Consider the following 26,474-nt stretch of genomic DNA (forward strand, 5'->3'; position numbering starts at 1 on the left):
GGCAGGTCCCGCCTGGCAGTTTTATTCTTCATCATGTGAGCTCCAAGTGGGTTTAAAGTGTGTTGTTTTGGAGTGTTTTTAATACTGTGGCCAACTTTTAACCTGTACGTGTGACTTCAGTGTCTTTTTTGTGTTCTACGAATCGCCAACGGTGTTTTTTAACTTTATGTCGACATTTTTAATTATTTCCCAATGAACGTCTCCATGTCAGTGTATTTTTACCTCCATTATCTCCCCTTATTCTGTTTTATGTCCTCCTTTTTCATCGCCTTATGTGTAACAATTTATTCTTGTATTAGTTGTCATGCCACTCAGCTGAAGAGCGGCGGATTGCGCCGCTGACAGCCCTCCCCTGCCCATACGGGGCATGGGAATGAAATCACAATAAAGAAAAAAAAGTGTCGTGCCGGTACAGGAGGAGGCGGGAAATATTTTGACGTACGTATAGAACCGGTGACAGCAGGATGGATCGGCGAGGAGAGCTTAGTGACTACGAACATGGACTAGTCATTGGATGTCACCTACGTAGCAGGTCCATCTGGGACGTTTCAACCCTTTAAAGCTGCCCAAGTCAGCTACTGATGACGTGACTGCGAAGTGGAAATGGGAAGGAATGACCGCAGCGAAAGCATGTACTGACAGACAGAGGCCGCCGAGCACTGCGGGGGTGGTTACAAAAAATCGCGTGAACGAATCACTTGTGAGTTCCGAAGTGCTACTAGCAGTGCAGCTGGCACAGTGTCTGAGTGTATAAAATGAGGTACAGTATTCGAGCAGTTCCTCATAATACATACACTCATTCGTGTATTCAATGCTAAGCGGAGTTTGAGGTGGTATAAAGGGCTACGCCACCGGACAGTGAATGACAAGAAACGATTGATTTGGAATGATTAATCACGCTTAACTCTGTCGCAGTCCGATGAAAGGGTTTCGCTTTGACGAATTCCTGGTGAACGTGTAGTCCCAACAGTGAAGTACAGATGTAGAGGTATTACGGGATGAGGGTGCTTTTCGTAGTTAGGGTGTGAGCCCCTTGTTGCTCTTAAGAAAATGCTAAACGACTAAGAATGTAAACACATCGGATACCATTGTGAGTTCTGAGACGATGATTGTTTATGTAAGCATGACAATGCAACCTGCCATAAATGGTTCAAATGGCTCTAAGAACTATGGGACTTAACATCTGAGGTCATCAGTCCCATAGACTTAGAACTACTTAAACCTAACTAACCTAAGGACATCACACACATCCATGCCCGAGGCAGGATTCGAATCTGCGACAGTAGTAGCAGCGCGGTTCCGGACTGAAGTACCTAGAACCACTCGGCCACAACTGCCGGCGCAACCTGCCATAAAGCAGCATTTGTGAGACAATGGTTTGTGGACGATAACATTCCTCAAAAGGTCTGGCCTGCCCTGAGTCCTGTCATGAACCGATCACAACACCTTTGGGAGGAGTTGGAACTTAAGCTTCGCTCCAGACCCCAGCGTCCAATATCATTGCCTTCTCTGGTTTCGGCTCCTGAGGGAGAATGGGCAGACATTCAGACACCACACTGGACGTGTCCCCAGCAGAGCTCAAGCCGTCATAAAGGCGGAGGGTGGACACACACACCACACTGGCGTCCAGTGGTAGGTGTCCAGACACTTCGGATCAGATGGTGTATGCACTACATGGCTTAGTGAGCTGCGGAATGTTGCATGACCACACTGATACGGCTTTACTCAATCTACTGCGTACCCGAGCGAGTATTGTTCTTTTAAGCGGTGGCTGATTCCTTGTACATTAAGCTTTTTTATCTAGTAGAATATTTTATAGTTGGAGGGCCACTCCACTGTAACACTCTGTTTACGGAAACTTCTGTCAAACAATGAATTCTGGTCAGTAGTGTGCAGTAGTGTAAAACAAACCGTAAAGCTATAGAGTTAGACATGCTGAATGAAACGCGTGTGGAGCCTTTACCGACGACCGCAGCAGAATATTTTGGAAAGACCTCTAACAAAGGTCAAACTAATTTATGGTCGCGTCCAAAGTCTATCAGTAGCACGAAAATTAGTGTCCAGATACTTACGGAAGACACAGGAACCGAAATCGATGGTGGCAAACCAAAAGCTGGAGCGCTAGACTGCGATTTCAAATGTATCTTTTACAAAAGAGTATACATATCAATTTAATTCTCTCACCACTGCACACATCAGTGGTGCTGTATTAGTGACAGTGGAGTTTAGAAACAGCTGTCATTGCTGAAGCTGTACAAGGTCCCAATTCCAGATAGAATCTATCAAACTGGACACGGAATTTGTGAGCGTAAAAAAAAGACTGCTCCCAGTAGTTGGATGAAAGCGCAGGTAACGCCCGTCTACTAGAAAGGTAGCAGAAGAGGACCACATCATTGACATCTGTTTCTTGTCGAATCTTAAAATATATTTTGAGCTTAAACATAATGAGGTACGTCGAATAAAACGACTTCCTCCACGCCAACCGGCATGGATTCCTAAAACATCAGTCATAGGACATTCAATTTGTGTTCTTCTCGTATTACATTCTGACAGCACGGATCACGGGAATCAGGTAGATATAGTATTTCTTGATTTCCGAGAAGCATTTGACTCAGTTCCACATCAAAGCTTACTAACGAAAGTACGATCATGTGGGGAATCAAACGGAAGTTGTGAATGGATTGGGTTTATTAGTTAGGAGGTCGCAGCGTGCTGTCTTGGATGGAGAGTTACGGATGGATGTAGAAGTAACTCTAGGTGTACATCAGGGACGTGTGCTGGGACACATGCTCTTCTTATTCTGAATTAATTACGTGGGAGGCAATCTTAATACTATGGACAAAACTTCTGCAGATGAAGCACTTATCTGTAATGAAATACTATCTGAAAAAATCTACATAAATTTCCGGCAGTTCTCGATAACATATCAAGGTGTGCGAAGATTCGCAACTTTCGTTAAGTGTTCAGAAATGTGTGCAGTTCAAGAAACGCAAAAACACATGGTATCGTGTGAGTCATAGACGCAATCCATCAGCTCATACTAATATCCAGATGGAACAATGTACAGGGAGTCCGCCCCCGGTATCTGAATGGTCAGTGTGACGTATTGTCAATCCTCTGGGCCCGGGTTGGATTCCCGGCTGGGTCGGGGAATTTTCTCCGCCCAGGGACTGGGTGTTGTGCTGTTCTCATCATCACCCTATCATCCTCATCGACTGCAGGTCGCCGAAGTGATGTCAAATTAAAAGACCGGCACCCGGTGAACGGTCTGCCCGACTGGGGCCCTAGCCATACGTTTAAATAAAAAAAATTAAATAAAATTTACAGAGATATGAAATGAAACGATCATAATAGGCTCTGTGATAGGTAGGTAAATCAGGTGATCGATTCAGGTTCTTTGGTAGGATACTGGAAAAATGGAGTCGGTCTGCAAACGAGACTGTTTACAAAACATTCGTGCAATCCGTGCTAGATTACTCTCAAGTGTGTCGCACGCAAGCCATATACACCCATCACCCCGGTTCCCAGAACTCCTGAAGGTAGACGTTGACTGTGTATATTGTATCACAGACACAGTCCCTTTGACTGATCAGAGATATCACTAAACCCGCCCAAATATGTAAACAATCGTGCATTGGACGGAGGGGGTCCGACAGCCAATCAGTTCCAGTCATTCCACCGGAAGGAGGTACACGGCTCGTGTTGTTCAAATGTGTGTGAATTCCTAAGGGCCCAAACTGCTGAGGTCATCGGTCCCTAGACCTACACACTACTTAAATTAACTTACTACTTAAATTAACTTATGCTAACAACGACCCCCCCCCCCCCCCCCCATGAACCATGGACCTTGCCGTTGGTGGGGAGGCTTGCGTGCCTCAGCGATACAGATAGCCGTACCGTAGGTACAACCACAACGGAGGGGTTTCTGTTGAGAGGCCAGACAAACGTGTGGTTCCTGAAGAGGGGCAGCAGCCTTTTCAGTAGTTGCAAGGGCAACAGTCTGGATGATTGACTGATCTGGCCTTGTAACAATAACCAAAACGGCCTTGCTGTGCTGGTACTGCGAACGGCTGAAAGAAAGGGGAAACTACGGCCGTAATTTTTCCCGAGGGCATGCAGCTTTACTGTATGATTAAATGATGATGGCGTCCTCTTGGGTAAAATATTCCGGAGGTAAAATAGTCCCCCATTCGGATCTCCGGGCGGGGACTACTCAAGAGGATGTCGTTATCAGGAGAAAGAAAACTGGCGTTCTACGGATCGGAGCGTGGAATGTCAGATCCCTTAATCGGGCAGGTAGGTTAGAAAATTTAAAAAGGGAAATGGATAGGTTAAAGTTAGATATAGTGGGAATTAGTGAAGTTCGGTGGAAGGAGGAACAAGACTTCTGGTCAGGTGACTACAGGGTTATCAACACAAAATCAAATAGGGGTAATGCAGGAGTAGGTTTAATAATGAATAGGAAAATAGGAATGCGGGTAAGCTACTACAAACAGCATAGTGAACGCATTATTGTGGCCAAGATAGATACGAAGCCCACACCTACTACAGTAGTACAAGTTTATATGTCAACTAGCTCTGCAGATGACGAAGAAATTGAAGAAATGTATGATGAAATAAAAGAAATTATTCAGATAGTGAAGGGAGACGAAAATTTAATAGTCATGGGTGACTGGAATTCGAGTGTAGGAAAAGGGAGAGAAGGAAACGTAGTAGGTGAATATGGATTGGGGCTAAGAAATGAAAGAGGAAGCCGCCTGGTAGTATTTTGCACAGAGCACAACTTAATCATAGCTAACACTTGGTTTAAGAATCATGATAGAAGGTTGTATACATGGAAGAACCCTGGAGATACTAAAAGGTATCAGATAGATTATATAATGGTAAGACAGAGATTTAGGAACTAGATTTTCAATTGTAAGACATTTCCAGGGGCAGATGTGGACTCTGCCCCAATCTATTGGTTATGACCTGTAGATTAAAACTGAAGAAACTGCAAAAAGGTGGGAATTTAAGGAGATGGGACCTGGATAAACTGAAAGAACCAGAGGTTGTACAGAGTTTTAGGGAGAGCATAAGGGAACAATTGACAGGAATGGGGGAAAGAAATACAGTAGAAGAGGAATGGGTAGCTTTGAGGGATGAAGTAGTGAAGGCAGCAGAGGATGAAATAGGTAAAAAGACGAGGGCTAGTAGAAATCCTTGGGTAACAGAAGAAATATTGAATTTAATTGATGAAAGGAGAAAATATAAAAATGCAGTAAATGAAGCAGGCAAAAAGGAATACAAACGTCTCAAAAATGAGATCGACAGGAAGTGCAAAATGGCTAAGCAGGGATGGCTAGAGGACAAATGTAAGGATGTAGAGGCTTTTCTCACTAGGGGTAAGATAGATACTGCCTACAGGAAAATTAAAGAGACCTTTGGAGATAAGAGAACCACTTGTATGAACATCAAGAGCTCAGATGGAAACCCAGTTCTAAGCAAAGAAGGGAAAGCAGAAAGGTGGAAGGAGTATATAGAGGGTCTATACAAGGGCGATGTATTTGAGGACAATATTATGGAAATGGAAGAGGATGTAGATATGTAGATGAAGATGAAATGGGAGATACGATACTGCGTGAAGAGTTTGACAGAGCACTGAAAGACCTGAGTCGAAACAAGGCCCCCGGAGTAGACAACATTCCATTGGAACTATTGACGGCCTTGGGAGAGCCAGTCCTGGCAAAACTCTACCATCTGGTGAGCAAGATGTATGAAACAGGGGAAATACCCTCAGACTTCAAGAAGAATATAATAATTCCAATCCCAAAGAAAGCAGGTGTTGACAGATGTGAAAATTACCGGACAATCGGTTTAATAAGCCACAGCTGCAAAATACAAACACGAATTCTTTACAGACGAATGGAAAAACTAGTAGAAGCCGGCCTCGGGGAAGATCAGTTTGGATTCCGTAGAAATACTGGAACACGTGAGGCAATACTGACCTTACGACTTACCTTAGAAGAAAGATTAAGGAAAGGCAAACCTACGTTTCTAGCATTTGTAGACTTAGAGATACCTTTTGACAATGTTAACTGGAATACTCTCTTTCAAATTCTGAAGGTGGCAGGGGTAAAATACAGGGAGCGAAAGGCTATTTACAATTTGTACAGAAACCCGATGGCAGTTATAAGAGTCGAGGGACATGAAAGGGAAGCAGAGGTTGGGAAGGGAGTAAGACAGGGTTGTAGCCTCTCCCCGATGTTATTCAATCTGTATATTGAGCAAGCAGTAAAGGAAACAAAAGAAAAATTCGGAGTAGGTATTAAAATCCATGGAGAAGAAATAAAAACTTTGAGGTTCGCCGATGACATTGTAATTCTGTCAGAGACAGCAAAGGACTTGGAAGAGCAGTTGAACGGAATGGATGGTGTCTTGAAGGGAGGATATAAGATGAACATCAACAAAAGCAAAACGAGGATAATGGAATGTAGTCGAATTAAGTCGGGTGATGTTGAGGGTATTAGATTAGGAAATGAGACACTTAAAGTAGTAAAGGAGTTTTGCTATTTGGGGAGCAAAATAACTGATGATGGTCGAAGTAGAGAGGATATAAAATGTAGACTGGCAATGGCAAGGAAAGCGTTTCTGAAGAAGAGAAATTTGTTACCATCGAGTATAGATTTAAGTGTCAGGAAGTCATTTCTGAAAGTATTTGTATGGAGTGTAGCCATGTATGGAAGTGAAACATGGACGGTAAATAGTTTGGACAAGAAGAGAATAGAAGCTTTCGAAATGTGGTGCTACAGAAGAATGCTGAAGATTAGCTGGGTAGATCACGTAACTAATGAGGAGGTACTGAATAGGATTGGGGAGAAGAGGAGTTTGTGGCACAACTTGACCAGAAGAAGGGATCGGTTGGTAGGACATGTTCTGGGGCATCAAGGGATCACCAATTTAGTAATGGAGGGCATCGTGGAGGGTAAAAATCGTAGGGGGAGACCAAGAGATGAATACACTAAGCAGATTCAGAAGGATGTAGGTTGCAGTAGGTACTGGGAGATGAAGAAGCTTGCACAGGATAGAGTAGCATGGAGAGCTGCATCAAACCAGTCTCAGGACTGAAGACCACAACAACAACAAACAACGACACACACACGCATGCCCGAGGGAGGACTCGAACCTCCGGAGGGAGGGGCTGCGCAGTCAGTGGCATGACGCCTCAAACCGCACGGCCACAGAACATAATCTAAGTGTTCATGATCCCGAAGCTATTCTATGTTCTTCCCATCTACCTTATACTTCTAAAATGGATGGCACTTCTTGCCGCAGAACTGTTGGTTGTATATCTCAGCAATAACCATTCCAAAACACTACTGACAAAAACAAATTTACAAAAGGTTAGTATTAAAGTTTACATAGTTTCTATTCTTTCATTGGCAGCCTCCACACTCTTTTTGAATGCAGTGATGCAGCTCAACTTTAAGGCCTACCGCATTCATCCTTCTACAACCACTCAAATTTATAATCCTTATGACTATGACCGTCCAACATGATATATCAAAAAATTGCAAGTTATTGGTGATCTGCATTTACATTTAAATGTTAACATCATTTTAAATAAAGAGCAATCACAACCACCTTCAATGAGTGTAAATGTAAGTAACATTAAAAGTTATTGGTGATCTGCACACACAGTTAAATATCAACATGACTTTAATTAAAGAACAAGCATTACCACAATTAGAACATCTCAGTTCAAATTAACATAGTAAGTTACTCGTGATCAGTGTTCACCCACAAATTCAAAAAATTGAAATCGGTTTGTTGGACTCTAATTAAGACCCAAATATTTTAATTTAAGGTAGTGATTATAGCATATATGCATACAAACATTTAGACAAACGAAATAAATCATGGAGACATATGACAAATTATTAAAAACGACAACTAACAAAAACACAAGCAGAAGAGATACAAGAAATAATAGTGTGCGCAGGAACTCGTTCGTTAATTATGTCGGGGTTGTGGACACTACTTGTTCATCACAAATGTCATTCACGTAGCAAAATTATGAAATTTACTTGGGCAGAGGTAAATAATTTGTTTGTGAGAAGAAGGCACTGGAAAGAGATTGGATGTGGAACCTGACCACTGAACTAATCCGATACTGTAGTGCGAGCATTTGCACAACTCTAAGAGCAGCTAGTGCACTAACTTGACAGTTGCTCAACCGCTGTCTGAGCTAGCGTACTAATTGGCACCAGCACGCTGTTGTTTCTAGAAGTTGCACTCCAAGTTAGTGTTCTTACACGGAAGGTATGTTTATGATACATAGAGTACTGTGTTAGAATGACATATGAGAATTGTGTCTCTAAAGTATCCCATTGTTTTGAAGATTACCTTTTCTGTCTGTCTATGAAGCATTTTGTGAGCAGTATGCTTTCAACAGAAATCTTTCCATTTCTTCATAAATAGTGGCTGCTTTTGATTGTTTACCTGATCGCTCTCTCTATGTCAAATGGTTATTTTTTGTACGTAATCGTACCCGCTTCTTTATCTAGATGGTTTTTTTTCTTGCACTTTTCTTTTCTTCAGTCTCGAATTTTCTCTCTCGAAGTTCTTCTGTTCTTGTGCCTTCAGAGACTTCATAAAAATATACTCCTGGTTACCCGCATATCCAGACTCCCGAAGAAAATTTCGTTCTATCCAAGGTACTTCCTGTTCATTTGCCCTTGACTCACTATGTTGCATCACATCTCGGGACCTACAACACTTCGTTGAAAAGATAGAACAATCCTGTCCACGAAACTCATGTTGGTAAAGTAAAGAATGACTTTTCTCAGTAGAAAGGAACCAACCTTACTCTGATGTTCGGGTTGTGTCTTAAAGTTACAGTTTTATTCCCAAACTCTCCTGTACTCTGCCAGACGTTCTGTCTACATCTACATCTACATCTATACTCCGCGAGCCACCTTACGGTGTGTGGCGGAGGGTACTTATTGTACCACTATCTGATCCCCCCTTCCCTGTTCCATTCACGAATTGTGCGTGGGAAGAACGACTGCTTGTAAGTCTCCGTATTTGCTCTAATTTCTCGGATCTTTTCGTTGTGATCATTACGCGAGATATATGTGGGCGGTAGTAATATGTTGCCCATCTCTTCCCGGAATGTGCTCTCTCGTAATTTCGATAATAAACCTCTCCGTATTGCGTAACGCCTTTCTTGAAGTGTCCGCCACTGGAGCTTGTTCAGCATCTCCGTAACGCTCTCGCGCTGACTAAATGTCCCCATGACGAATCGCGCTGCTTTTCGCTGGATCATGTCTATCTCTTCTATTAATCCAACCTGGTAAGGGTCCCATACTGTTGAGCAATACTCAAGAATCGGACGAACAAGCGTTTTGTAAGCTACTTCTTTCGTCGATGAGTCACATTTTCTTAGAATTCTTCCTATGAATCTCAACCTGGCGCCTGCTTTTCCCACTATTTGTTTTATGTGATCATTCCACTTCAGATCGCTCCGGATAGTAACTCCTAAGTATTTTACGGTCGTTACCGCTTCCAATGATTTACCACCTATGGCATAATCGTACTGGAATGGATTTCTGCCCCTATGTATGCGCATTATATTACATTTATCTACGTTTAGGGAAAGCTGCCAGCTGTCGCACCATGCATTAATCCTCTGCAGGTCCTCCTGGAGTACGTACGAGTCTTCTGATGTTGCTACTTTCTTGTAGACAACCGTGTCATCTGCAAATAGCCTCACGGAGCTACCGATGTTGTCAACTAAGTCATTTATGTAAATTGTAAACAATAAAGGTCCTATCACGCTTCCCTGCGGTACTCCCGAAATTACCTCTACATCTGCAGATTTTGAACCGTTAAGAATGACATGTTGTGTTCTTTCTTCTAGGAAATCCTGAATCCAATCACAAACCTGGTCCGATATTCCGTAAGCTCGTATTTTTTTCACTAAACGTAAGTGCGGAACCGTATCAAATGCCTTCCTGAAGTCCAGGAATACGGCATCAATCTGCTCGCCAGTGTCTACGGCACTGTGAATTTCTTGGGCAAATAGGGCGAGCTGAGTTTCACATGATCTCTGTTTGCGGAATCCATGTTGGTTATGATGAAGGAGATTTGTATTATCTAAGAACGTCATAATACGAGAACACAAAACATGTTCCATTATTCTACAACAGATTGACGTAAGCGAAATAGGCCTATAATTATTCGCATCTGATTTATGACCCCTCTTGAAAATGGGAACGACCTGCGCTTTCTTCCAGTCGCTAGGTACTTTACGTTCTTCCAGCGATCTACGATAAATTGCTGATAGAAAGGGGGCAAGTTCTTTAGCATAATCACTGTAGAATCTTAAGGGTATCTCGTCTGGTCCGGATGCTTTTCCGCTACTAAGTGATAGCAGTTGTTTTTCAATTCCGATATCGTTTATTTCAATATTTTCCATTTTGGCGTCCGTGCGACGGCTGAAGTCAGGGACCGTGTTACGATTTTCCGCAGTGAAACAGTTTCGGAACACTGAATTCAGTATTTCTGCCTTTCTTTGGTCGTCCTCTGTTTCGGTGCCATCGTGGTCAACGAGTGACTGAATAGGGGATTTAGATCCGCTTACCGATTTTACATATGACCAAAACTTTTTAGGGTTCTTGTTTAGATTGTTTGCCAATGTTTTATGTTCGAATTCGTTGAATGCTTCTCTCATTGCTCTCTTTACGCTCTTTTTCGCTTCGTTCAGCTTTTCCTTATCAGCTATGATTCGACTACTCTTAAACCTATGATGAAGCTTTCTTTGTTTCCGTAGTACCTTTCGTACATGATTGTTATACCACGGTGGATCTTTCCCCTCGCTTTGGACCTTAGTCGGTACGAACTTATCTAAGGCGTACTGGACGATGTTTCTGAATTTTTTCCATTTTTGTTCCACATCCTCTTCCTCAGAAATGAACGTTTGATGGTGGTCACTCAGATATTCTGCGATTTGTGCCCTATCACTCTTGTTAAGCAAATATATTTTCCTTCCTTTCTTGGCATTTCTTATTACACTTGTAGTCATTGATGCAACCACTGACTTATGATCACTGATACCCTCTTCTACATTCACGGAGTCGAAAAGTTCCGGTCTATTTGTTGCTATGAGGTCTAAAACGTTAGCTTCACGAGTTGGTTCTCTAACTATCTGCTCGAAGTAATTCTCGGACAAGGCAGTCAGGATAATGTCACAAGAGTCTCTGTCCCTGGCTCCAGTTCTGATTGTGTGACTATCCCATTCTATACCCGGTAGATTGAAGTCTCCCCCCTGTCACTTCTAGAGAACAAATTATTCATCACGATCTGATTTTCAAAATGTTGTTACTAACATTTACTCACAGTGTTTACAATTACTTTTATGTGTAAAAGGATTATTGTAAAGTTTTTCGTGTTGTCTGTAGTTCAACCACGCCTAGACGGCCAGCACCGCTGTTCGATGGTGTCCGCATTGTTATTTTGTGCCTTGAATGTCTCTCAACAAGGCAAGTGTCGAGGCGTCTCGGAGTGAACCAAAGCGATGTTGTTCGCACATAGAGGAGATACAGAGAGACAGGAACTGTCGATTATATGCCTCGCTCAGGCCTCCCAAGGGCCACTATTGCAGTGGATGACCGCTGCCTACGGATTATGGCTCGGAGGAACGCTGGCAGTAACGCCACCATGTTGAATAATGATTTTCGTGCAGCCACAGGACGTCGTGTTACGACTCAACCTGTGCTCAATACGTTGCATAATGCGCAACTTCACACCCGACGTCCATGGCGAAGTACATCTTTGCAACCAAGACACCATGTAGCGCGGCACAGATGGGCCCAGTAACACGCCGAATGGACCTCTCAGGACTGGCATCACATTCTCTTCATCGATGAGTGTCGCATATGCCTTTAACCAGACAGTCGTCCGAGACGTGTTTGGAGGCAACCCGGTCAGGCTGAACGCCTTAGACACACTGTCCAGCGAGTGCAGCGAGGTGGAGGTCCCCTGCTGTTTCGGGGTGGCATTATGTGGGGCCGACGTACGCCGCTGATGGTCATGGAAGGCGCGGTAACGGCTGTACTATACGTGAATGCCATCCTCCGACCGATATTGCAACCATATCGGCAGCTTATTGGCGAGGCATTCGTCTTCATGGACGACAATTCGCGCCCTCATCTTGCACATCTTGTGGATGACTTCGTTTAGGATAAAGACATCGCTCGACTAGAGTGGCCAGCATGTTCTCCAGACATGAACCCTATCTAACATGCCTGAGATAAATTGAAAAGGGCTGTTTATGGACGACGTGAACCACCAACCACTCTGAGGGATCTACGCCGAATCGCCATTGAGGAGTGGGACAATCTAGACCAACAGTGCCTTGATGAACTTGTGGATAGTATGCCACGACGAACACAGGCATGCATCAATGGAAGAGGACGTGTTACTGGGTATTAGAGGTACCGGTGTGTGCAGCAATCTGGACCACCACTCGGAAGATCTCGCTATATGGTGGTATAATATGCAATGTGTGGTTTTCATGAGCAATAAAGAGGGAGGAAATGATTTTTATCTCTATTCCAATTTTCTGTACAGGTTCCGGAACTCTCGAAACCGAGGTGATGCAAACCTCTTTTTGATGTGTGTAGATTTAACAGATTGTGTGTTGAACGTACACAATGAGGGACAGTCCCAAATGGTAATAGGTGTGTTTGACCCACAGTAGAGTGTAACAGAAATATTGCGAAACCTTAACGGGCAAACTAGACAGAAGCGAAAGCTTACTTAAAAATTTTCAAGAACCAGCTTTATGTGAGGAAGAAGATGCTGCTATATTCATGTTCAGAAAAAAACAGAACACCTTGAACGACTAGAGACGGAACGTTCATATTCAGAGGACGTGTTACGTTAGAATGTTCTGCAGAAATGATTAGCATTTCAGTCACCTCGATTCAGCCTGTGTCCTGTTGCCTAGTAGGCACAGGGTCTGCCATGGGATCTGATAATTTGTTCCATACGTGATGGCATCGACGCGTGTGAGGCGCGAATGGCGTCCTGCTGTGTAGCCACCTATGCTGCATACACCTGGTTCCAAAGTTCATCTGTGGTGGTTGGCATTGGGTCAGAGCGCTGCACCCGTCGTTTCACCATATCACATATTTTCTGTTGGTGACAGGTCTGGTGATCTGGTCGACTGAAGCAAAATACTGACATCCTGTGACCCCCAGAAGGCACGTGTTCGTGCAGCAGCATGTGGTCGTGCACTGTCTTGCTGAAAAACGGCATCTGGGCTGTTGTGCACAAAGAGTATGGCTGTGGGTCGCAGCTATTTCATACACGTAGGTCACACTCGTCGCAGTGCCCTGGACACGCACCGGCTGGGATTTGTGGTTATACCCAATAGGACACCACATCGTAAGGCCGTGAGTTGGCGCTGTATGTCTTATGCGAAATCTGTCACTGTCATGTCGTTTCCCCTGTCTGCGGTGAACCAAAATGCAGCCATCGTTTTTAAGTGAGCAGAATCTGGATTCGTCCGAAATCACTATCTGATGCCATTCCTGTCCCCAATGACGTTCCATACACCATTGCCTTCTAGCACGTGTCTGCACATTCGTCAAAGGTAGGCGGAGACGTGGATGACGCGCACGTAACCCATGCCGTAATAAGCGGCGACGGACTGTCACTCCTCAAAGTGTACCGCCAAGCCGAGGAGGACGCAGATCTGTCCTCCAATGCCATTCGGATGAGGTGTCGATCTTCTCGGAGACGGGGGGGGGGGGGGGGGGTGTCTGGGTGGTGCGATCTGACCCATCTCCTCGTGTTGTACGGCCTTCGTGAACCATTCTGCACACACCCGTTGCACTGCCGAAACACTTCGTCGCACACGAGCAGCAATTTCCTGGATGGATGCATCACATTCTCTCATGCCAATAATTCGCGCTCTTTCAAACTCACTGATCTGACGGTACCGTTCGCGCATATGTCTGCGAGGCACCCCCCCGTCTGCTCAAGTCACACTGATCCATTACCTTCGGTTTATAGCGACAACGAGAGGCGCAAGATCATTCCACCGGTAGGTGGTGTTGGCGCCTCGATATCGCTGTTGACCTTGAACCCGCGGGCCGAGGTGGTTCGAATGCTAATCATTTCTGCAGAACATACATGTCCTGTCAATAGTCGTTCAAGGTGTTCTTTTTTTTCTTAACATGAGTGTAGATTAATTTAGGGCTCACAGAGGCATTCTCCACGCGCTCCATAGGGGAATGGACCTGGAAGAGCTCCGAACAAGTTGTACAGTGGAGAGTACCGTCTGTCATGCACCTGTAAATCGTCTGTACAGTGTGGCTGTAGATGGAGATGTATAGATTTGTATTTTAGTTCTGTTACCACAACCAACCTGCAACGGAGGAGGAGATAGTCTCCAAGTCGGGTGTCACTTAACATTTCGCGATGTGTATCAAATACCGTCATTTAAAATTTATTTACATCGCGTTCGTTTAATGGTATATTATTGACATTTAGCTGAAGTAAATTGATCTGTTTAAAATTATCCCATATCATCTAAGAATAGGCAAAATTTAGATTTTTCAAAGAATGGTATGAAGTGTTTACAAAGTCCCACAGTCGTGCAGGGGAACACGAGACGAACAGTTTTATATGTGTCAGTCATGGTCTGTCAGGCCGGGAAACAACCTCACCCTGGCCTATAAAAAACACCAAAGCTGCAGCGCATGAGCGTCACACAAGATGTTGAAGATCCCCTCTCCCTCTTATGCCACCGGCTTTCGTTAACATTAGTAACATGGCCTTTCCTGTGAGGGTAATGAAAGAAAAAAAAGACTCTTCGACAAGTTTTGTTAAAACTAATTACGTTTACTAATTCGAAGTAAACTTAACCCTTGCATTCGTATTAGTCTCGCAGCAATAATGCCACACATACAAAACGATTTATTTGTTAATTTTACGTTCCAAAATGTCATAAAATACTGAGGAAAAATTTATACAATCACCATTTTTACGACTGGTAAGTGGAGGACTAACCAGGTTGTGTAAGAGGGCGAGAGGATATTCGAAAATGTTGCACCACATGTGCGTTATAGCTTAGGTGTCTTCTGTAGGCCAATTTGCGATTGTTTCCCGGCTTGACGTAACAAAAGTGTTCTAGTCAACATAACTGTTCTGGGTTTCAGGCCGCATTGTCAGTTTTGGCGACTATTGCAAGACACCTTCTCAGTTAGCAGTACACCCTGGGGAAGGCGTCTTGCAATAGTCGCCGAAACGTCGGAATTTTATAACTGACAATGTGACCCCAAACCCAGAAGATTTTTATTGACTGTGACAACGGCCGCGGTAGCCTACGTTTACACAAGTGTTCTACATCAAACTGTTTGACTCGATTCACCCTACCCCACCATGGTACGTTGTAAACAGTTTTCGTTTCCACTTAGTATAAAGCAAACCGTGCAAAAGAATGGCAGAGAAGAAAAAGATAACAGTTGCCTTATAATAACACTCTAGTCTCGCGGTTCTAGGCGCGCAGTCCGGAACAGTGCGACTGCTACGGTCGCAGGTTCGCATCCTGCCTCGGGCATGGATGTGTGTGATGTCCTTAGGTTAGTTAGGTTTAAGTAGTTCTAAGTTCTAGGGGACTGATGACCACAGCAGTTGAGTCCCATAGTGCTCAGAGCCATAACAGTCTATGACAACAACGTACAGATAAATATCAGATTTTTTTGTCTTCTGATTTCATCCAGTACTACAGGTTATCTAAACGTCGTACGTTCAATAGATACATGCCTTGTTAAGTGACATGATCCGTCTGATAATGGGGGTACAGTTTCCGAAATACGTAACGGAAAGTGTATATAATAAATGTGACTGGTTGCAGCAATTTGTATTAACAATTAACGTTAATACTCAACTTTTATTTCTCACTCAGTGTTTGAGCGAGATGTACACTCATGTTCATAAACTAAGGATACATGGTGAAACAACGTTCTGGTGGGCGGTTTGCGGGTTTAAAACACATCTGGGTATGACCAGGCGGTGCATCTGACCTGCGGTCGTCGCATGGTGGCGCTAGCAGCATTTCACATACGCAGAGGTGTGTTGGTGCATGTCAGAGTATGGTGTAGCGAATAAGTGTGCAGACGTTTTCAGACGTAATAATGGTGACTGTGTGTTGAAAATGGCTCAAAAAACACATATTGATGACGTTATGAGGAGTAGAACACTAGGGCGACTGGAGGCTGGTCAAATACAGCAGGTCGCAGCACGGGCCCTCCGTGTGCCACAAAGTGTGAACTCAAGATCATGGCAACGATTCCAGCACACACGAAATGTGTCCAGGCGCTACAGTACGGGACGTCCACAATGTACAACACCACAACAAGACCGATATCTCACCATCAGCGCCCGCAGACGGCCACGGAGTACAGCAGGTAGCCTTGCTCGGGACCTTACCGCAGCCACTGGAACGGTTGTGTCCAGACACACAGTCTACAGACGACTGAACAGAGCCGGCCGGTGTGGCCGAGCAGTTCAAGGCGCTTCAGTCTGGAGCCGCTTCAGTCAGGTTCGAATCCTGCCTCGGGCATGGATGTGTGTGATGTCCTTACGTTAGTTAGGTTTAAGTAGTTCTAAGTTCTAGGGGACTGATGACCTCAGATGTTAAGTCCCATTGTGCTCAGAGTCATTTTTTTTTTTGACTGAACAGACACGGTTTATTCGCCCGGAGACCTGGAAGGTGCATTTCTTGTCACAGGAGAGACCGTAAAGCCTGGCGTCAAGAACGCAGTACGTGGTCATTGCAACAGCGGTCCCAGATTATGTTCACGGACGACTCCAGGTATAGTCTGAGCAGTGGTTCTCGCCGGATTTTCATCTGGCGTGAACCAGGAACGAGGTAGCAACCCCTTAAAGTTGTTGAAAGGGCCCTGTATGGAGGTCGTGGTTTGATGGTGTTGGGTGGGATTATGATTGGTGCACGTACACCCCTGCATGTCTTTGACAGAGGAACTGTAACAGGTCAGGTGTATCGGGACGTCATTTTGCACCAGTATGTCCGCCTTTTCAGGGGTGCAATGGGTCCCACCTTCCTCCTGATGGATGATAACCCACAGCTCCACCGAGCTGCCATCGTGGAGGAGTATCCTGAAGCAGAAGATATCAGGAGAATGGAGAGGCCTGTCTGTTCTACAGACCTAAACCCCATTGAGCACGTCTGGGATGGTCTCAGTCGACGTATCGCTGCACGTCTTCACACTCCTAGGACACTTCAGGAGCTCCGACAGGCACTGGTGAAACAATGAGAGGCTACGCCCCAGCAGCTGCTCGACCACCTGTTCCAGAATAGGCCAGCCCGTTGTGCGGCCTGTGTACGTGTGCATGGTGATCATATCCAATATTGATGTCGGGGTACATGCGCAGGAAGCACATGTGTTTCGGGACGGTTTTCTCAACTTATCACCAATACCGTGGACTTACAGATCTGTGTCGTGTGTATTCACTATGTGTCTATGCTATAAGCTCCAGTTTTGCGTAGTGCCACGATGTGTGGCACCACATTCTGCAGTTATCCTTAATTTATGAGCATGAGTGTAGTTTCATATTGTGCCAGTCGGTCTGTGGCGCCTGCTATCAGTAGTAAGGGTAGCCATGTAGTGGCTCAGGTATTTTTCACTAGCTTTTGTGTGAGTAGATGTACGGCGGACACGGGTCCCGAAAAACTAAAAGCAGTACGGTTCAACTGGCGTTCGGCTGAAATCTACGGATTACGTAAGTTGCGAACGTAAACATTAGGTCACGCTACAGCTCAATGTGTTTCCACAATCTTTATTTGTAATTTACATTCGTTGACTTCGTCAACTCGCAACAGAGTCATTACCTTTTAAGCTAACCTAGACTTCGCGCTACGCTGCAGATCAGCCTGTCAAGTCGACGGAATCGACCTATCTCGGCCGAACGCCAGCTGAACCGTACTCGCGTCAGTGGACTCGCGGTGAGCGTTGGCGAGGCGCGGTACGCACCTCGGGCCCGGAGAGGACGGCGACCTCGCGGCCGCAGTGGTGGCAGACGACGCCGGCGGCGGTGTCGGTGGCCGCGGTCATGGTGTTGCTGCTCAGCTCGCCCGCCTCCGAGTAGAAGACGCTGTCACTGCCCGGGCTCACCGAGCGCAGAGACTCCGCGCTCAGCGCCTTCAGCCGCTGCGCCTCGGGGCTGGCCACGCCCTCCTGCGGCGGCGGCGCCAACAAAAACACTCTCTTAACGTAGGTAAAGCATGTGGCTGCAGTTGCACTCGGTTTGGAATGGATTTCCATCACAGCAAGTGTATCTACAGAAAAATGTGAAGACTAATAGGATCTTACACCTGGGAAGATCAGTTTGGGTTCCTGAGAAATATAGGAACACAGAAGGCCATACTAGGTACGAGCGTATGGGATTGGTTCCCAAGTATGTGAGTGGCTCGAAGACTTCTTAAGTAATAGAACCCAGTGCTCGTACAGAGGCATATAGGCAGTCATTTTTCCCTCGTTCTGTTTGGGAGTGGGAGAGAAGATGCTAGTGCTAACACCTAAATTTATATTCGATGTTAAAAAATTTCTCGTGTCATTAACGCTTTCCTTGCTATTGCCGGTACCTTCTCTACTTCGACCATCATCAGTTATTTTGCTGCTCAAATAGCAAAACTCATGTACTACTTTTAATGTTTCAAAAATGGTTCAAATGGCTCTGAGCACTATCGCTACTGAGGAAATTTAGAGAACCAGCATTTGAGGCTGACTGCAGTACAATTTTACTGCCGCCAACTTAATTTCGCGGAAAGACCACAAAGATAAGACAAGAGAGATTACGGCACGTCTTTGTTGAAGGTATTTGCCTGCAGTGTAGCCTTGTGTGGAAGTGAAATGAGGACGATGAACGGTTCCTCCAAACCTCTTGGCGGGAAAGGAGCAATGGACACCTGTACGTGCAATGGTCAGAGAACACCAAAGGCCAGCGCTAACGTCAAGCACCGCGTCAGCCGGCCCATGGAAGACATAAATGCAATCTAACCGAATTGCAGAATGACTCGTGAGAAACGTGGATCCCGGATTGTCTGCGAGCTGTAACTACCAGGTATCGCGCAGGGTTAATTCGCGAACAATGAGATGTAGCTCCTGCAAAATTTGAGCGCTGATCTTTCCGGCCGAGTACGCAAGGAAAGTTCCCTCCAAACAAAACATGTTCATGTGACCTAAGAACAGTGGAGCAATATCCTCCGCATAAAATCGTGCCCTTTCACGCCGGCGCCCGATATCAAAAGGCACATGGAGTGAATCGTAAATGCAGCAGTCGTGTCAGACGGGAGATACATAATATCGTTAATCAGGATGCCATCTCGTACATAAACCACCACTCCACTGCCAAGGTGATCGCCACGAACGCATAGATGTCGTATCCTGCTACATCTACATCTACATCTACATTTATACTCCGCAAGCCACCCAACGGTGTGTGGCGGGGGGCACTTTACGTGCCACTGTCATTACCTCCCTTTCCTGTTCCAGTCGCGTATGGTTCGCGGAAAGAACGACTGCCGGAAACCCTCCGTGCGCGCTCGATCTCTCTGATTTTACATTCGTGATCTCCTCGGTAGGTATAATTAGGCGGAAGCAATATATTCGCTACCTCATCCAGAAACGCACCCTCTCGAAACCTGGACAGCAAGCTACACCGCTGTGTAGAGCGCCTCTCTTGCAGAGTCTGCCACTTGAGTTTGCTAAACATCTCCGTAACGCTATCACACTTGACGAAACGCGCCGCTCTTCTTCGGATCTTCTGTCAACCCGACTTGGTACAGATCCCACACTGATGAGCAATACTCAGATATAGGTCGATTGAATGTTTTGTATGCCACCTCTGTTGTTGATGGACTACATTTTCTAAGGACTCTCCCAATGAATCTATAGCTGGCACCCGCCTTACCAACAATTAATTTTATATGATCATTCCACTTGAAACCGTTCCGTACGCATACTCCCAGATATTTTACAGAATTAACTGCTACCAGTGTTTGTTCCGCTATCATATAATCATACAATAAAGGATCCTTCTTTCTGTGTATTCGCAATACATTACATTTGTCTATGTTAAGGGTCAGTTGCCACTCGCTGCGCCAAGTGCCTATCCGCTGCAGATCTTCCTGCATTTCGCTGCAATTTTCTAATGCTGCAACTTCTCTGTATACTACAGCATCATCCGCGAAAAGCCGCATGGAACTGCTATCCGTGGTAGCGCTACTAACTGCACCTTCTGTAACAGTGCAACGTCCAGTTTCGAAGCCGATATAATTTCTTTCAGGAGGTGGATCTCGACGGGTGCGTGGGTGCGCGATACAGACCGCGTGGAGCTGCGCCCCAGCGAGGTCGAGGGCTACAGCTTGCTGCTGTGAAGATTTGGGGGCAGCCAACGGCAGGCAGTGCCGGCGCCCCACGCACGACGCAGAAGTTGACGTCAGCTTGTTGCCTCCCCTAACGGTGGAGACTCCTGTACGGGACCTACTGTTTCTTCAAAACTCTCGCTCCAGGTCAAGGGTAACTCGTTCACCGTGATATCCATATGCTCAGCGCCTGCCGACAATGCCAGATCGGCCAGGTCGTTGGATGACGTCGTTACTGCACATAGGTTCATATTCTCATTTTGTTCTTGGAGAGCCCCTCTACAATGCATTTAAATTTGTTGGTATCGTTTTCTTATACCCTGCATATTCACGACCAGTCGTAAAACATAGAGAGCGTCTCGATATGTGACGTTAGCAATGCATTACAGGTTCATTTACTTTACAGTAATGCCCAACATACGATCTCCTCAAGAAATCGACGAGATATCGCGCATGTACTCAGCTGTAGTTTATTTCATTTACACTTATTTCGGCTACATCCCTTTCAGCCATTCACCTATAGAGCACAATGTGTCATTTTGATAAAGATGGAAAACCACCTGAGTTCATCTACATTTACATCTAACTGATTGCTCTGCGAATCACAGTTAAGTGCGTGGGAGAGGATTCATCGAAACACCTTGAGTTATTTCTCTATCGTTCCACTCTCGAATGACACATGGGAAAATCGAACAATTAAATCTTTACGTACGAGCTCTGATTTCCCTGGTTTTATTACAATGATCATTTTTCCCTATGAAGCTCGGCGCCAACAAAATATTTTCAGATTCTGAGAAGAAAGTTGGTTATAGAAATTTCATGAGAAGTTCCTGCAGCAACGAAAAACGCCTTTGTTTTGATGATTGCCACCCCGATTTGCGTATATATCCTTGGCAACCTTTCCACTATTTTGTGATAACTCAAAACGAGATGCCCTTTTTTTAACTTTTTCGATGTCCTCCGTCAATCCCATTTAATGCGGATCCTACAGCGCACAGCGATGGTTCAAATGGCTCTGAGCACTATGGGACTTAACAGCTATGGTCATCAGTCCCCTAGAACTTAGAACTACTTAAACCTAACCAACCTAAGGACAGCACACAACACCCAGCCATCACGAGGCAGAGAAAATCCCTGACCCCGCCGGGAATCGAACCCGGGAACCCGGGCGTGGGAAGCGAGAACGCTACCGCACGACCACGAGATGCGGGCCACAGCGATGTTCCAGAGTATGGCGCACAAACGTAACGTAAGCAGTCTCTTTAGGACACCTGTTGCATTTTGTAAGTGTTCTGCCTATAAATCACACAGTCTTTGGCTTCCTTTCCCAGCAACATTATCTACGTGATGATTCGAATTTAAGTTATTTGTAAAGGTAACCTCTAGCTCTAGTTGAATTTACAGTGTGTTTTTTTATCGTGTATCCTAAATTCCATAGATTATACACACATCAAAAAAGATTTTGTATCTCCACATTTCTCAGAACTCCTGAAGATAGACGTTGACTGTGGATACTGTATCACAGACACAGTCCCTTTGACTGTTCAGAGATGTCACTAAACCCGCTCAAAGATGTAAACAACCATGCATGAGCAGCGTCTATTAGACGGAGGGGGTCCGTCAGCCGATCAGTTCCAGTCATTCCACCAGGAAGGAGGTACACAGCTCGTGTTGCCTGTAGTTCAACCGTGCCTAGACGGTCAATATCGCTGTTCGATCGCGTCCGCATTGTTATTCTGTGCCAGGAAGGGCTCTCTACAAGGGAAGAGTCAGGCGTCTCGAAGTGAACCAAAGCGATGTTGTTCGGACATGGAGGAGATACAGAGAGACAGGAACGTCGATGACATGCCTCGCTCAGTAAACCCAAGGGCTACTACTGCAGTGGATGACCGCTACATACGGATTGTGGCTCGGAGGAACGCTGGCAGCAACACCACCACGTTGAATAATGCTTTTCGCGCAGCCACAGGACGTCGTGTTACCACTCAACCTGTGCGCAATAGGCTGCATGATGCGCAACTTAACTCCCGACGTCCATGGCGACGTCCATCTTTGCAACCACGAGACCATTAAGCGCGGTACAGATGGACCCAACAATATGCCGCATGTACCGCTCAGGATTGGCATAACGTTCTCTTCACCGATGAGCGTCGCATATGCCTTCAACCTGACAATCGTCGGAGATGTGTTTGGAGGCAACCCTGTCACGCTGAACGCGTTAGACACACTGTCCAGCGAGTGTAGCAAGGTGAAGGTTCCCTGATGTTTTGGGGGGCACTACATGGGGCCGACGTACGCCGCTGGTGGTCATGGAAGGCGCCGTAACGGCTGTACGATACGTGAATGCCATCCTCCGCCCGATATTGCAAACCATATCGACAGCATATTGGCTAGGCATTCGTCTTCATGGACGACAATTCGCGCCATCATCATGCACAGCTTGTGAATGACTTCCTTCAGGATAACGACATCGCTCGACTAGAGTGGCCAGCATGTACTCCAGAAATGCACCCTATCGAACATGCCTGGGATAGACTGAAAAGGGCTGTTTATGGTCGACGTGACCCACCAACCACTCTGAGGGATCTACGCCCAATCGCCGTTGAGGAGTGGGACAGTCTGGACGAAGAGAGCCTTGATGAACTTGTGGATAGTATGCCACGACGAATACAGGCATGCATCAATGCAAGAGGACGTGCTACTGCGTATCAGAAGTGACGTTGTGTACAGAAATCTGGACCACCAACTCTGAAGGTCTTGCTGTATGGTGGTACAACATGCAATGTGTGGTTTTCATGAGCAATAAAAAGGGCGGAAATGATGTTTATGTTGTTCTCTATTCCAATTTTCTGTACAGGTTCCGGAACTCTCGGAACCGAGGTGATGCATATATTTTTTGATGTGTATGTATCAGTTTCATCCTGTGTTCAACATACAGACACAGTAATGTACAAGGGGCGATCAAAAAGTTTCCGTTCGCAGGCCACACAGTCTAGTGTCTGCAAGTCAGTCAGGCAAAATCGTCGTGTGCACTGTCGCAATCATCCCACCGACGCACCAGTTTGAAGGTACCCATTTGGTAAAACATGATGTGCTACTACGTGAAGAAGTCCTTAACTGCCTGCTGCACACCGTTGTCAGACAGGTATCGTCGACCAATCAAGGCCTTTTTAAGGGACCAAAGGAGTGGTAACCACATGTTGAAAAATAAGGGCTGTACGGCGGGTGCTCCAGTGTCCCCGATTTGAGGTGGCGTGATGGGTGAGGGTGGCCTCCCAGATCGACCCGCGTCTTCTCGCAACCAGCACGGAACTTGGCGCACCATTCCATAATTCTGGTTTTCACATCGTACACCTTTTTCACTCTCCGAATGTCCGCCTCCTTAGCCGAGTGGACAGCCGGCACGGTAGCTTAGCGTGTTCGGTCAGAGGGTTAGCTACCCTCTGTAATGAAAAAAAAAAAAAAACTGAGTGAACGGATCAACGAACAACCTGAATGGGTGTCATCGGATGTCCGCCTCGAATAAATTCAACGAAAAAAAAAAAAAGTGGTCAGAGCGTCTGACTGCCACGCTGCAGACCTGGGTCCGATTCCCGAGCGAGCCGAGGATTTTTTCTCCGCTCTGGGACTGAGTGTTGTGTTGTCCTCATCATCATTTTATAGCCCACTTTGGCGTCAACTGAAAAGACTTGCAAACTGGTGTCCGAACGTCGCTAGGTGACATTCCCGGCCATCAATGCCATTTCATTTCGTTCTCCGATCAGTGTCTATCGGTGTTTGTCCTTCGGCAGCCAAGAAAAAAAATAACAACATGTTGGACCTGTTTGGACGCATTGGTAATAACGTCACCGTAGTTCACGTCAGAAAGACGCGAATGCCAGACGGATTTCTTGCTTACATATCGATGCTTATATGCTCGTATCAGAGTCGCACTACGTTGCTTATACGTTGCAGCAACGCCCTCAAGTGGAAACTTTTTTTTGACCTCGCCATGTAGTATGCAACGATCACAGTTATTTAGTTCTTTTAGTTTATGTGGAAAGAGCCTTATTCGTTGGTCTACCAGCCTCATCTGTTTCTTTCTCCCTGGTGCGCTGGTTGTCAAGTCGGTGTTGGTAGACAGCCTTGCTGCAATGTGCTGGACGTTGCCTCGCCGTCTAGTTCTGTGTCCTCCTCTTCCTAGCATTCCACATGTTTTCCAGAGGATGCTGTATTAGGTCCTATCCTCCAACATTCTTCTTCAGTTGTGTGTCTACACTGCAGTATTTAAACAATTTATGTCCTACTTCGCCGGCCGCGGTGGTCTAGCGGTTCTAGGCGCTCAGTCCGGAGCCGCGCGGCCGCTACGGTCGCAGGTTCGAATCCTGCCTCAGGCATGGATGTGTGTGATGTCCTTAGGTTAGTTAGGTTTAAGTAGTTATAAGTTCTAGGGGACTCATGACCACAGATGTTAAGTCCCATAGTGCTCAGAGCCATTTGAACCTTTTTTGTCCTACTTCGTTTTTTTTCTAATCCTCCAAACCTGATATCTTGATCAATTAGAACTCCCTTCCCCTAAAAAAAGGTTCTATAATTTTACCAGTGTTACAGTAGATTGATGTAAGTGGTTTCTGAAGCTGTTGTTGAGCGACCTCTGACGAGAATCTTAGTATAACTACTATATCAGGTGGCGTAGTGGAAAGGCACTGGAGTTTCACCAGGGAGGTTGAATGTCCAAATTCGCGTTCGGCGATCCAAATTTAACTTTCCTTCGTTTCTCTGAATCGCTTAAGCGATAGTTTTTTTAAAGGACGCGACTGATTTCTTTTCCTATACTTGCCCAGTTCGAACGTGTGGTTCCTCTCTAATTACTTCGTCTTGGAGGAAACTTTAGGCCCCAAGTTCCCTTCTTCTTTGATTCTAAAACGGTCATATAAGATAAGGGTAATGTAGATGAAATAGCTTCCCTTCTTGTCAGTCCAGTGACAAATTTCTCCAATTGATGATTTTACTGGATAGAAAATATCTTTCATACAAATTTAAGCAACCCTTTCAATTGTGAGGATGTCTGCACTAAAAGGCCACAGTTCTGAAAGGGAATGAAATGAAACGAGCGTCAGCCGGGAGGCCCCATCCGGAGAAGTTCGGCCGCCAAGTGCAAGTCTTATTTCAGCCGACGCCACATTGGGCGACTTATGTACCAGTAATAAGGATGAAATGATGATGAGGACAACGCAACACCCACGCTCCGAACGGAGAAAATCTCCAACCTGGCCGGGAATTGAACCCGGGCCCGCATGCATGGAAGGCAAACACGTTACCACTTAGCTAAGCAGTCGGACTTCCGAAAGGTGATTAATATTTACAGTTAAGAATGCTAATGAGCGCTGCGGAAGACATTTGCAGTTACTCCGGTAAAGTCCAGCAGCCACGTTCTACTCTTACACTATCTCGTCTTATTACTGCTGCTTTTAATCATATTTCTAAAACTCCGTCATCCTGGGTTAGATTACTCATAATGTACGTCTCCGCCTAGGGGTCTAATACAGTCTCTATAAGGTTACAGCATAGTCTCCGAATTAGAAAGAAGAAAGTTACTTATTTTGTTTCCGATTTTCAGTAGTGGTAAGAAGCATATGACGCTGCCATGTAATATTAAACCATTCCAAAATTAAGTTCAAAAATGTTCAATGTGTGTGAAATCTTGTGGGACTTAACTGCTAAGGTCATCAGTCCCTAAGCTTACACACTACTTAACCTAATGTATCCTAAGGACAAACACACACACACCCATGCCCGAGGGAGGACTCGAACCTCCGCCGGGACCAGCCGCACAGTCCATGACTGCAGCGCCTTAGACCGCTCGGCTAATCCCGTGTGTGTGTGTGTGTCTTGGTGGGTGGGTGTGCGTTATAGCCGCTCTTACAATCTTACTGAATTCCTCTGGAGGCTGTGTGCTATTACTTTCCTTTGCCCCGTTTAAATTACTGCTCTTACTGGAAATCAATACCGAACGGCCACAAGGGAAACGGTGAACTCTGTCGAGTAGCCATGC

General features: G+C 45.5%; 1 protein-coding gene across 1 annotated transcript in view; it reads right to left on the reverse strand.

Moving 5' to 3' along the window:
• LOC126235011 (uncharacterized) overlaps positions 1 to 26,474 on the reverse strand; it is a 473,551-nt gene that overhangs the window by 187,287 nt on the left and 259,790 nt on the right. Inside the window, exon 22 of the mRNA XM_049943746.1 lies at positions 18,048 to 18,248. Coding sequence (XP_049799703.1) covers positions 18,048 to 18,248 — 201 coding nt within the window. The remainder of the gene's footprint in view (positions 1 to 18,047; positions 18,249 to 26,474) is intronic.

This window comes from Schistocerca nitens, chromosome 2, assembly GCF_023898315.1.
Source record: "Schistocerca nitens isolate TAMUIC-IGC-003100 chromosome 2, iqSchNite1.1, whole genome shotgun sequence".
Lineage (NCBI taxonomy): Eukaryota > Metazoa > Arthropoda > Insecta > Orthoptera > Acrididae > Schistocerca > Schistocerca nitens.